The following is a 13,336-nucleotide window of genomic DNA, read 5'->3' as shown; positions in this document are numbered from 1 at the left end:
CGAGTCTGTCACAATATAATGGGTTTGCCAAAGCATGCATGTTAAGGATGTCAGGTCCACTAACAGGCTTTAAAGATGGACTAAGCTGTGTTAGGCATTTTCAGAACCACTTCAATTTGAAATGAGGGACAGGGCATGTTGTATGAACAAAGTCCAATAAAATGAGCAAACTAGTATATGAAACATTAATATTGATCCAGCTGCTTCACTGGCGTGTTACCGGTAAGGATGAACTTCCCCCACCCTTTCCCAATGAAAGCCCAACCACAAGTTTTTATTTTCCATTTTTAATATGGTTTACAATTCATAAATTCTTGACAAGGTCTTGACTTTTCTTTTGGCAAATGTTAGTGCTCATGGTGATCTGTACAGTCCTGTTCCTCAGTATTGGAAGGGGGGGAATGAGGCAGGGGAATGAGAGGGTAGCCTTTTACAATTTGTCCAGGTAGTTGTCCAATGCAGGAATGCCCTCCTTGAGCCCCTTACGTTTACGGGTGTCAGCCACAATCTGAGAGATTTTGGTGGTAGAGTCCTGTGGATCTCCCTGGAGGATCTGCCAGTGGTCAAACACACACTGGGGGAAGGCTTGGCCACCAGTGTTGGAACGCAGGTCAGCTGTGAAACCTGGAGCAAGAACACAGGTATTAGCATACAAGGTTTTACACATACAGAAGGGCTACATATTTCCTACAACAGGGAATCATATAGCCCTGGTAAATGCATATGGGAAGAAGGTCAAAGTGGACAGCAGTTGGCGAGTTGCTCACCGAAAGACTCGTTGACAGGCAGGTAAGCCTTGACGATGAACATGGGGGTCCCCATGACCTGGGACTCCTCGAACACGTGACCGCGCTTCCGGTTCAACACACCGTAGATGCCTCCTACCACCTGCTCAGGACACTGCAGGGAAAAACAAGGTTAACATTGAAAACTATGGTTAATGCCAACAGGTATGCATGCAAAAGCTGTGCAGTTAAAGGTTCTAGAATTGTAGCATTTTCTAGTCAACTTCCATTAGCCTCTAGTTGCAAGCTCATTTGTACATTCAGGTCTCAGATATTGTGGTTTATGGGTTTATCCATCACTTGTTCAGCGTGGTGCATGATTTCTCATCATAGACCTTTTCCTTATTGAAATTAAATATTCAACAGGCATTGTGAATTGTAAGCCTACCTGAATCTCCACCAGGTAGACAGGCTCCATGAGTCTTGGCTGGGCTGTAAGTTGGCAGGCATACAGCACTCTGCGGGCTGTGGGAATGATCTGACCACCACCACGGTGGATAGCATCTGTGTGGAGGGTCACGTCATGGACATCAAAGCGGACAGCACGCATGTTCTCTTCACACAGGGCACCCTGGAAACAAAATATTTAAGGTATTGAATCAAGTACTTTAGGTTGCGTGACAAATCAACATCCTCACTTTGAAAACTACGCTTTTTGTTTTCCTCAACACAATATAATGCTGCATCTTTGAAAATTGGTATGCTGTTTTAAAGTCACGACAGGGCAGGTGGATCCTAAGGAAAAACTACATCCATAAATCTTGCGCACCTCCTTAACGGCCCATTGGAAGCCGGCCACCACGCTGTCCTTGATCTCGTTCAGGTACTGGACTCCCTTGGTCACGTCCATCAGCAGGTTGGGGCCAGTACCATCAGGGCCGAAGCACCAGATCTTACGGGCCTCAGACACATCCCACTCGTACTTGTCGGCCAGGAAACGGGCACGGATCTTCAGCTCTTGTCTGGCGCTGACGTCGCCCTTCTCGATGTCCTCAGCCAGGCCGTCAGGGAAGGGACGGGCCTTCATGTACAGACGGTTGTGTTTGTTTGGGGACTTGGATAGGCACATCTGGTCAGACTCCTCAGACACAGTCTCCCTGTAGGAAACCACCGGATCTGATTTCTGAGGGGGAGAGGGATGTTTATTAAATACTGCGACACCATTGTAGAAGGGATCATGTAGAGGCATGGAGGACTAGTGTACCTTCAGTGGAATGCAGGCATGGTCCTCCTCCAGATCCTTCAGGCAGATCTCCAGATGCAGCTCGCCAGCTCCAGCGATGATGTGCTCTCCAGACTCCTCAATGATACACTGCACCATGGGGTCAGACTTGGCCAGACGCTTCAGGCCCTCCACCAGCTTGGGCAGATCAGCAGGGTTCTTGGCCTCGACAGCCACTCTCACCACAGGGCTGACGCTGAACTTCATCACCCTCATGTTATGGGCCTGCTCAAAGGTAGTGATGGTACCGGTCTTCACCAGGTACTGGTCCACTCCAACCAGCCCAACAATGTTCCCGCATGGCACGTCCTCGATAGGTTCAATGTAACGTCCCATCATCAGAATGGTCCTAATGAGGAAAGGGAAAGTCAGTCAATAGATCAATACTGGGCAAGAGTTTATACAGCATCTACAATGTTAGTCTTGAATGCGCCTTGGGCTCACTGCATGGTCACAAATGACTTACATGTCCTTCATAGATTGTCTTGCGCAAACAAAGTATGCTCATTTGAAGTGTACCAACCTCTGAATTGGTTTGAGGTAGAGGTCCTCCTTCTTTCCAGGGGTGAAGTTTGGTCCCATAATGCGCACCTTCTGGCCAGAGGACACGCAGCCGGAGAAGACACGGCCAAAGGCATAGAAGCGACCCTTGTCGGTGGTGGGCACCATCTTGGAGATGTACATCATCAAAGGAGCCTTGGGGTCACAGTTCTTGATACCTAAGGTGAAACTGTTGGGTTAACATAGACCGGTATACAGTACCTTCCATTTCTCCAGATGAAGGAAACGAGACAGAGGCAGTAGTCTTACCCATGGCAGCTTCATCATCACCAGGTCCTTCATAAAGCAGCTCACAGCGGTACTTCTGGGCGGTGACAGGGGAGGGCAGGTGGATGGTGATCATCTGGAGCAGGGCCTCTCCAGCTGGCAGCCAGCGGCGCATCACAGCCTTCAGCAGGGGCTTCCCCTCCTTCTCCTTGTCCTCATTGTCCAGCTTGATGTCCAGCTTCTCAATCAGCTTGGCCGTTTCCTCTTTCTTGAAGTTCATGATGGCATCGAAAACCTATAACAGAAACAGCAGTAAAACTTAATGGGTGGACAACAAAATACAGATGAGATCATATGGGGAGAGTTAACTATAACCTTCACCATGCATGTCAGACTGAAGCTTATCATCACTGGACAATCAGGTCAAAGTGAAGAATGTTTATGTCATCACTTATATGCATAAAGCTCTAAACAGCTTTCCTGGTCAGATACATTTCTGGTGTGTATCCTTCACCTGACCAAACTGAAAACATTGTGAAAGCCGTGTCCCCACTCACCTTGAAGATGGGGTCCAGCACAAGCTGAGAAAACGTACGCGGGAGCTTCTTTCCATCAGGTCCGGTGGCCGACTTGCTGAACTTGCCAGTGGCAGGGTCAAAAAACCTGCAGGGGAAGAAAGTCTCACCATTTAACTACACGGCAAACGTGACATGTACCAGACAATCTTAATCAGTAGCCAGTTCTGGGAAATGTGGCAGCTGACTACAAGGTGGACAGTAAGTGGTCCTCACCTTTCACCCCACAGCTTCTTCATCATGTCCTCCACCTTCTTGCAGCGCTCTGCTGGTCCTAGTTGGGCATCACCCTTGGCAGCAAACTTCATCACGTACATCTCAGCAAACTGCTTCAGGGTGAAGGCCCATCCGTGAAGTCCGGACCCAAAGCCAACAGTTCCAATGACTGGGTCAATCTGTGAAACAAGTCATTAGTTTGACTGCACCTTTGTTCACTACGTGGGGCGGGTTGATACCAAGCAGCTAGTATTCTATTTACAGAGAAATGCTTTCAATATTCATGCAAACTGCAGTGTTGCCATTGGGTGCAAAACAAAACTGGAATAATGACAACTTCATAAGTGATATTAAACCATTTCTGGCAATGCACTACACAGACAAAATAAGTTGCTTACCATGATGGCGCCCATGGGACCACCCTCATCCTCTCCGTAGGTGGCAATGATGACGTTCACATTCTCCACGATGCGCTGGAAGGTCTGGAACAGATCCTCTGGCTCCAGCTGCAACTCCAGCAGGGCTCGGTCCATCTTATTCATCATCAGCACAGGCTTGATACGCTCTGCAATGGCCTGCCTGAGCACAGTCTCGGTCTGCACACACACACCTGGGCATGGAAGGACAAGAGCAGATAGTGAGTTCGGAAAATGTTGAAAACAAATGGATTGGTTTGTTTGGTTGACTGGCTCCTTCTCCTTTTTGTAATATACCTCATAATCACGGAACCTAGCATCAATATGACATCCTGTATGACAGATGTCTGAAAATAAAGAAATACTTGTTCACAAATTATAGAACACGCCATGTTTTTCTATTACAGAAATCAAAGCATAATTGTGTCAGATTTAACTAGGGCGCTAGTCCGCTTTCTTACCTGACACGCAGTCCACAACAACCAGGGCCCCGTCAGTGACACGGAGAGCGGCTGTGACCTCAGAGGAGAAGTCAACGTGGCCTGGAGAGTCAATCAGATTGATGAGAAACCCAACACCATCTTTGCACTGCTTGATGAAGGCCATGTCGTTCTCCGAGAGCTCGTAGTACATTGAGATGGCGCTGCAGGGAAGGACATTGTGTTCTTAGTCTACAATAGTAGGAAGCATCACTCCTACTTCTGGCCAGTCAGGGAATATGTGCACAAGTACCCTAGTGGACACTCACGTTGACTTGATGGTAATGCAGCGCTCCTGCTCGTCTTTTCGTGTGTCGGTGAAGCGGGTCTCTCCGGCGCGGGAACCTGCGATGATACCAGCCTTCGACACCAGCGAGTCTGTCAGGGTGGACTTACCATGGTCGACGTGCGCAATCACAGACATGTTACGGATGTTGGACTTCTTGTCCATGATGGCACGGATTTGGTCTACGGTAAAGTTCACCTATGGGAAAATGGTTTATTAGTCTCCCTTGTCCTTCCACATTGTTAAAAAGGTATAAGTCCCAAATATTGAGTAGTATAACCAGCCTCGAGTTTCACTATAGTACTTTCCCCCCCTTCCACATGACCATAAGGACATCAAACTCTTCTAGATTTGGGAACTTAATATATTATACTGTAATAATGTAGCTAGGAGGTGTAAAAGGTATAATTGCTAATTCTCGTTATAAACTGTGGAATGCACAACACAGTACCATTATGGCAGATGTGAGGCACTGAAAGCTGATGCAATTGAATTGCCAATGCGGACCTGGCAGGCAAACAATCATGAGCATGCTCGCCCGTTAGCCGACAGGACTTTATTAGCTGGCGTCATGCTTTTAGTATTTCAATGCCAGGCAATCAAAAACTGCCAAACTGAGGTAAATCATGATGCATACAGGATGGCATTGAGCCCAAGGTCGGACATTTGACTAGAACACGCTATGCAACCTGACAAAAGTACAGTAGCTAGCAACGTTAGGCCTCGATGCAGTTAACATAAATATATAAAAAGTCAGCTAGCTAACTACACCTGCATTTAATAGCACAAAGTAGGTAGTGCACTAACTAGATAACGTTAAAACATCAGCTGTTCCTTCACTTCAAACAGCAGACTTCAATTCGATCACAACCATCATGATCAAGACAAGCGCTCAGACAGCGCAGCCTGGCCGAATAGGCCACGTGTACAGCTAGTTACGACCGTCGGTCAACATAACCAGTCAACATAACGTTAGCCGGTTAACTAATGACTTAACTAATGAGTTAACACCGACACCGTTTACGTATGGGACAAATAACTAAACTAACTAAACGTAACTCAAAGGTAGTTAGGACAATTCGACGTGGCCAATATTGCAATGTAAGCTACATGACAATCGACCGCCAAGAGAACAATTACGAGACTGGCCGGCATGGCATCGACACGTAGTTAGATGCTAGAACCTAACTGGAAGGGCATGGCAGGTACAGGTGGTCTCTTTGACATGGGATGATTCTAATTTTGGTTTCGGCACTGCTGTGCGGGAAGAGGTTTGTTCACCAATTTTTTAGTAAAAAAAAAATGGGTGCCATATTGTTCCAAACCCAAGTCACCGCATACGATCATCATAGTTTCAACAATCTATATACTTAAAAGTCATACACTGAAGAAGCAGATACCACGATCACACTATTCCCCAAAATAAACTAACTAGCTAACTCACCATTTTGACGGATGGTTGTGGATTCGCTTAGTGGAAACGAAGACACACGATATGACACTGCCCACCTCACGAGGGCATAGGCAGGGAAGAGACTGGGTTACGTCAACAGGAACGGTTTTATACTGCTGGCGTGCTTCGTGACGACGTACCGTGACACGCTCTGTACAAAGCGGGGTACTTTGGCTTTTTGAGACAACTTCTCTGCTTTTAACATTTGTAGCTAGCATTTTACGCTGGTGGGCCTACAAGCTTTGACGAAATATTTATACTGATACGAAATTAGGCCGAATCAACATCCAGACATCAAGCAAAGAGTCATCGCTTGTGCGCCACACCTAGGTGCAAAAATAGACTGCTGACTGTTGTACACATCCGCTTTTCTTCTTCGATGAGGTTTGACGGTGGTTGGCATCCAATAAATGTTGCATTACCTCCACCTACTAGACTGGAGTATATAACTCCCTTATACTTTGCTTGAAAAAAATAAGTGAACAAATATCCTACCATCTAACACTCACTAACAAATAAAATAAAAATAGAAAAGGGTGGTGTTTTATTTATCTTTCACATTTATTTAGTCCTATTTCAGGCCAACAGCCTGAAAGGACAGGACACCACCACCCATAAGCTTGACACCTGTAACAACGTAATTTATTCGGCATAAAAGCTTGTACAGGATAACTTATATATCCTAACATCACTTTGGGCCCCCGAGTGGCGCACCGGTCTAAGGCACTGCATCTCAGTGCATAGAGGCATCACTGCAGTCCCTGGTTTGAATCCAGGCTGCATCACATCCGGCCGTGATTGGCCGGGGTAGGCCATCATTGTAAATAAGAATTTGTTCTTAACTGACTTGCCTAGTTAAATGTTTTTTTATTTTTATGTATCACACTCTGTAACTCTTCTGTAACTACTCTTCTGCCACCAGCACAAATTTCTGCAACTTACATTCTATACCTGCAGTACAGTTCATAACCATTGCTATAAATGCTAAAAATCCAATCTTACTGAAACATATTGACTTATCCCTCTGTATTGGTACAGATCTACTACTCACACCACTCCTCTCAGGATCCCCCACCCTTGAACCATCTTCCTCTACTTTCTTCGCTGCCTCAGCATACGACACCTTCTGCACTACTCTAACCCTGGAAACCTCAACCTGCCTCTCTCGCTCTGACATTTCTGATCCTCAGCCCCATGGGCACCCCTACAAGTAACACATACCACTACTTTCCCGAATGCTACACATTCCTTTGTCTCATGCCTTTCTGTGCACTTCTCACACTTAGAAACCTCCCTCCTACACACTGCTGCTACATCCCCATAGGCTTGACACCTGTAACAACATAATGTATTCGGCATAAAAGCTTGTACAGGATCATTTATAGATCCTAACATCACTTTGTTGGGCAAGACTCAACATCAAAACAATAACTTTGTTCACCACTCTCAATCACCCTGTCTGCGTCGCACCAAACGACAGCATCACAAACACCGGGAATCTTCTCCTTCAGTTGGACAACTTCACATTTACCCCTACACCAGTAATCACTCCTTTCAATGGAGTTATCTCAACGTCATTTCCGGTCACGACTTGCAGACTTGTTTTTGAGTTGCTGTGCGTTTTGTTGCCAACCTGTTTTGCTACCTGACAAATTTACGGTTTTTACTTTTTAATTACCGTTTATATTTTTGTTTTTTCCTACTCAACTTTTTCACTCCGGACGCTTTATCTGGACACGATTCGTCAGGACCTCCAACAGCCGAAGCTAAGTAGTAACATTAACATGATGCCTTCTAATTGTAGTCGCTGTACTCGCCTTACGGCGAGGATAGCTGTGCTACAAGCCCAGCTTCAGACGCAATCGCTAGGCAAGGGTAATTTCAGTGTAGGAAAGGATGAGACCGCGTCTGTGCCACCAGTAAGTACAGATAGTAGTATAAATCCCCTGGCACAGTCCCCGCAGCCGGACAACTTTCTCACGGTTTCTGGAAGGAAATGCTGTAGGAACGCTCAACCGGTGTCGCTCATTCAGCCGACAGAAACTTTCAACCGGTTTTCCCCATTAAGCAGCGGGTCGGAGTCAGAGGCCGAGTCTTCTCTGGTCTCTACTCCTCCCGTTACGGGGTCTGAGACGCCGAAGCTTCCCACCATTAGCTCTGACAAATTGAAAACTCTAGTCATTGGCGACTCCATTACCCGCAGTATTAGACTTGAGAATCATCCAGCGATCATACACTGTTTACCGGGGGGCAGGGCTACCGACGTTAAGGCTAATCTGAAGATGGTGCTGGCTAAAGCTAAAACTGGCGAGTGTAGAGAGTATAGAGATATTGTTATCCACGTCGGCACCAACGATGTTAGGATGAAACAGTCAGAGATCACCAAGCGCAACATAGCTTCTGCGTGTAAATCAGCTAGAAAGATGTGTCGGCATCGAGTAATTGTCTCTGGCCCCCTCCCAGTTAGGGGGAGTGATGAGCTCTACAGCAGAGTCTCACAACTCAATCGCTGGTTGAAAACTGTTTTCTGCCCCTCCCAAAAGATAGAATTTGTAGATAATTGGCCCTCTTTCTGGGACTCGCCCACAAACAGGACCAAGCCTGACCTGCTGAGGAGTGACGGACTCCATCCTAGCTGGAGGGGTGCTCTCATTTTATCTACCAACATAGACAGGGCTCTAACTCCTCTAGCTCCACAATGAAATAGGGTGCAGGCCAGGCAGCAGGCTGTTAGCCAGCCTGCCAGCATAGTGGAGTCTGCCACTAGCACAGTCAGTGTAGTCAGCTCAGCTATCACCATTGAGACCGTGTCTGTGCCTCGACCTAGGTTGGGCAAAACTAAACATGGCGGTGTTCGCCTTAGAAATCTCACTAGGATAAAGACCACCTCCATTCCTGTCATTATTGAAAGAGATCATGATACCTCACATCTCAAAATAGGGCTACTTAATGTTAGATCCCTTACTTCAAAGGCAATTATAGTCAATGAACTAATCACTGATCATAATCTTGATGTGATTGGCCTGACTGAAACCTGGCTTAAGCCTGATGAATTTACTGTGTTAAATGAGGCCTCACCTCCTGGCTACACTAGTGACCATATCCCCCGTGCATCCCGCAAAGGCGGAGGTGTTGCTAACATTTACGATAGCAAATTTCAATTTACAAAAAAAAAAATGACGTTTTCGTCTTTTGAGCTTCTAGTCATGAAATCTATGCAGCCTACTCAATCACTTTTTATAGCTACTGTTTACAGGCCTCCTGGGCCATATACAGCGTTCCTCACTGAGTTCCCTGAATTCCTATCGGACCTTGTAGTCATAGCGGATAATATTCTAATCTTTGGTGACTTTAATATTCACATGGAAAAGTCCACAGACCCACTCCAAAAGGCTTTCGGAGCCATCATCGACTCAGTGGGTTTTGTCCAACATGTCTCTGGACCCACTCACTGTCACAGTCATACGCTGGACCTAGTTTTGTCCCATGGAATAAATGTTGTGGATCTTAATGTTTTTCCTCATAATCCTGGACTATCGGACCACCATTTTATTACGTTTGCAATTGCAACAAATAATCTGCTCAGACCCCAACCAAGGATCATCAAAAGTCGTGCTATAAATTCACAGACAACACAAAGATTCCTTGATGTCCTTCCAGACTCCTTCTGCCTACCCAAGGACGCCAGAGGACAAAAATCAGTTAACCACCTAACTGAGGAACTCAACTTAACCTTGCGCAATACCCTAGATGCAGTTGCACCCCTAAAAACTAAAAACATTTCTCATAAGAAACTAGCTCCCTGGTACACAGAAAATACCCGAGCTCTGAAGCAAGCTTCCAGAAAATTGGAACGGAAATGGCGCCACACCAAACTGGAAGTCTTCCGACTAGCTTGGAAAGACAGTACTGTGCAGTACCGAAGAGCCCTTACTGCTGCTCGATCATCCTATTTTTCTAACTTAATTGAGGAAAATAAGAACAATCCGAAATTCCTTTTTGATACTGTCGCAAAGCTAACTAAAAAGCAGCATTCCCCAAGAGAGGATGACTTTCACTTTAGCAGTGATAAATTCATGAACTTCTTTGAGGAAAAGATTATGATTATTAGAAAGCAAATTACGGACTCTTCCTTAAATCTGCGTATTCCTTCAAAGCTCAGTTGTCCTGAGTCTGCACAACTCTGCCAGGACCTAGGATCAAGAGAGACACTCAAGTGTTTTAGTACTATATCTCTTGACACAATGATGAAAATAATCATGGCCTCTAAACCTTCAAGCTGCATACTGGACCCTATTCCAACTAAACTACTGAAAGAGCTGCTTCCTGTGCTTGGCCCTACTATGTTGAACATAATAAACGGCTCTCTATCCACCGGATGTGTACCAAACTCATTAAAAGTGGCAGTAATAAAGCCTCTCTTGAAAAAGCCAAACCTTGACCCAGAAAATATAAAAAACTATCGGCCTATATCGAATCTTCCATTCCTCTCAAAAATTTTAGAAAAGGCTGTTGCGCAACAACTCACTGCCTTCCTGAAGACAAACAATGTATATGAAATGCTTCAGTCTGGTTTTAGACCCCATCATAGCACTGAGACGGCACTTGTGAAGGTGGTAAATGACATTTTAATGGCATCGGACCGAGGCTCTGCATCTGTCCTCGTGCTCCTAGACCTTAGTGCTGCTTTTGATACCATCGATCACCACATTCTTTTGGAGAGATTGGAAACCCAAATTGGTCTACACGGACAAGTTCTGGCCTGGTTTAGATCTTATCTGTCGGAAAGATATCAGTTTGTCTCTGTCAATGGTCTGTCCTCTGACAAATCAACTGTAAATTTCGGTGTTCCTCAAGGTTCCGTTTTAGGACCACTTTTGTTTTCACTATATATTTTACCTCTTGGGGATGTTATTCGAAAACATAATGTTAACTTTCACTGCTATGCAGATGACACACAGCTGTACATTTCAATTAAACATGGTGAAGCCCCAAAATTGCCCTTGCTAGAAGAATGTGTTTCAGACATAAGGAAGTGGATGGCTGCAAACTTTCTACTTTTAAACTCGGACAAAACAGAGATGCTTGTTCTAGGTCCCAAGAAACAAAGAGATCTTCTGTTGAATCTGACAATTAATCTTAATGGTTGTACAGTCGTCTCAAATAAAACTGTGAAGGACCTCGGCGTTACTCTGGACCCTGATCTCTCTTTTGAAGAACATATCAAGACCATTTCAAGGACAGCTTTTTTCCATCTACGAAACATTGCAAAAATCAGGAACTTTCTGTCCAAAAATGATGCAGAAAAATTAATCCATGCTTTTGTCACTTCCAGGTTAGACTACTGCAATGCTCTACTTTCCGGCTACCCGGATAAAGCACTAAATAAACTTCAGTTAGTGCTAAATACGGCTGCTAGAATCCTGACTAGAACCAAAAAATTTGATCATATTACTCCAGTGCTAGCCTCTCTACACTGGCTTCCTGTCAAAGCAAGGGCTGATTTCAAGGTTTTACTGCTAACCTACAAAGCATTACATGGGCTTGCTCCTATCTATCTCTCTGATTTGGTCCTGCCGTACATACCTACACGTACGCTACGGTCACAAGACGCAGGCCTCCTAATTGTCCCTAGAATTTTTAAGCAAACAGCTGGAGGCAGGGCTTTCTCCTATAGAGCTCCATTTTTATGGAACGGTCTGCCTACCCATGTCAGAGACGCAAACTCGGTCTCAACCTTTAAGTCTCTACTGAAGACTCATCTCTTCAGTGGGTCATATGATTGAGTGTAGTCTGGCCCAGGAGTGGGAGGTTGAACGGAAAGGCTCTGGAGCAACGAACCACCCTTGCTGTCTCTGCCTGGCCGGTTCCCCTCTTTCCACTGGGATTCTCTGCCTCTAACCCTATTACAGGGGCTGAGTCACTGGCTTTACTGGGGCTCTCTCATGCCGTCCCTGGAGGAGGTGCGTCACCTGAGTGGGTTGAGTCACTGATGTGGTCATCCTGTCTGGGTTGGCGCTCCCCCCCCCCCCTTAAGTTGTGCCGTGGCGGAGGTCTTTGTGGGCTATACTCAGCCTTGTCTCAGGATGGTAAGTTGGTGGTTGAAGATATCCCTCTAGTGGTGTGGGGGCTGTGCTTTGGCAAAGTGGGTGGGGTTATATCCTTCCTGTTTGGCCCTGTCCGGGGGTGTCCTCGGAGTGGGCCACAGTGTCTCCTGACCCCTCCTGTCTCAGCCTCCAGTATTTATGCTGCAGTAGTTTATGTGTCGGGGGGCTAGGGTCAGTTTGTTATATCTGGAGTACTTCTCCTGTCCTATTCGGTGTCCTGTGTGAATCTAAGTGTGCGTTCTCTAATTCTCTCCTTCTCTCTTTCTCTCTCTCGGAGGACCTGAGCCCTAGGACCATGCCCCAGGACTACCTGACATGATGACTCCTTGCTGTCCCCAGTCCACCTGGCTGTGCTGCTGCTCCAGTTTCAACTGTTCTGCCTTATTATTATTCGACCATGCTGATCATTTATGAACATTTGAACATCTTGGCCATGTTCTGTTATAATCTCCACCCGGCACAGCCAGAAGAGGACTGGCCATCCCACATATGCTCTCTCTAATTCTCTCTTTCTTTCTCTCTCTCGGAGGACCTGAGCCCTAGGACCATGCCCCAGGACTACCTGACATGATGACTCCTTGCTGTCCCCAGTCCACCTGACTGTGCTGCTGCTCCAGTTTCAACTATTCTGCCTTATTATTATTCGACCATGCTGGTCATTTATGAACATTTGAACATCTTGACCATGTTTTGTTATAATCTCCACCCGGCACAGCCAGAAGAGGACTGGCCACCCCACATAGCCTGGTTCCTCTCTAGGTTTCTTCCTAGGTTTTGGCCTTTCTAGGGAGTTTTTCCTAGCCACCGTGCTTCTTCACCTGCATTGTTTGGGGTTTTAGGCTGGGTTTCTGTACAGCACTTTGAGATATCAGCTGATGTACGAAGGGCTATATAAAATAAATTTGATTTGATTTGATTTGAATGGCACCCTTTTCTTGAGAGCAAAACAATTCATATCTCTTGCCCCCATTCGTTTAATGCGGAGCGCCTGCTCCTTCTGACCAGCAAAAACACAAACAATTATCACTA

At 45.9% G+C, this 13,336-nt stretch overlaps 1 protein-coding gene and 1 non-coding gene across 3 annotated transcripts; both read right to left on the bottom strand.

Annotated features, from left to right (window-relative positions):
- Window positions 1-271: 271 nt before the first annotated feature.
- On the bottom strand, window positions 272-6,592 carry LOC110524284 (elongation factor 2). 2 transcript variants are annotated; one of them, XM_021603788.2, is made up of 13 exons: window positions 6,192-6,592; window positions 4,731-4,945; window positions 4,444-4,625; window positions 3,965-4,176; window positions 3,567-3,745; window positions 3,333-3,438; window positions 2,818-3,070; window positions 2,531-2,726; window positions 1,990-2,356; window positions 1,555-1,908; window positions 1,174-1,356; window positions 768-900; window positions 272-624 (listed from the first exon to the last, which is right to left on the bottom strand). In XM_021603788.2, exons 1-13 carry the CDS (start codon window positions 6,192-6,194, stop codon window positions 431-433), a joined length of 2,577 nt encoding a protein of 858 aa, XP_021459463.1. In that variant the 5' UTR covers window positions 6,195-6,592; the 3' UTR covers window positions 272-430. The 2 variants fall into 2 exon arrangements, with proteins under 2 accessions (XP_021459463.1, XP_021459464.1); XM_021603789.2 differs by lacking the exon at window positions 6,192-6,592 and adding an exon at window positions 4,280-4,329 and having other exon boundaries at window positions 431-624.
- Window positions 3,163-3,230, bottom strand: LOC118964772. The gene has a single exon (XR_005051965.1). It is a non-coding gene; the product is annotated as a small nucleolar RNA SNORD37 (small nucleolar RNA).
- Window positions 6,593-13,336: the final 6,744 nt, after the last annotated feature.

Source organism: Oncorhynchus mykiss, chromosome 5 (assembly GCF_013265735.2).
Source record: "Oncorhynchus mykiss isolate Arlee chromosome 5, USDA_OmykA_1.1, whole genome shotgun sequence".
NCBI lineage: Eukaryota > Metazoa > Chordata > Actinopteri > Salmoniformes > Salmonidae > Oncorhynchus > Oncorhynchus mykiss.
Note: the sequence above shows the minus strand (reverse complement) of the source record. Positions and strands in the feature narration are given on the sequence as shown.

What these genes read in the sequence shown, in the direction of transcription:
- LOC110524284 (XM_021603788.2), bottom strand. An exon ending in TACCTCAAACCAATTCAGAG is followed by an intron (nt 2,357 to 2,530) that starts GTTGGTACACTT and finishes TTTCCTCATTAG; the next exon opens with GACCATTCTGATGATGGGAC. An exon ending in ATGCCTGCATTCCACTGAAG is followed by an intron (nt 1,909 to 1,989) that starts GTACACTAGTCC and finishes TCTCCCCCTCAG; the next exon opens with AAATCAGATCCGGTGGTTTC.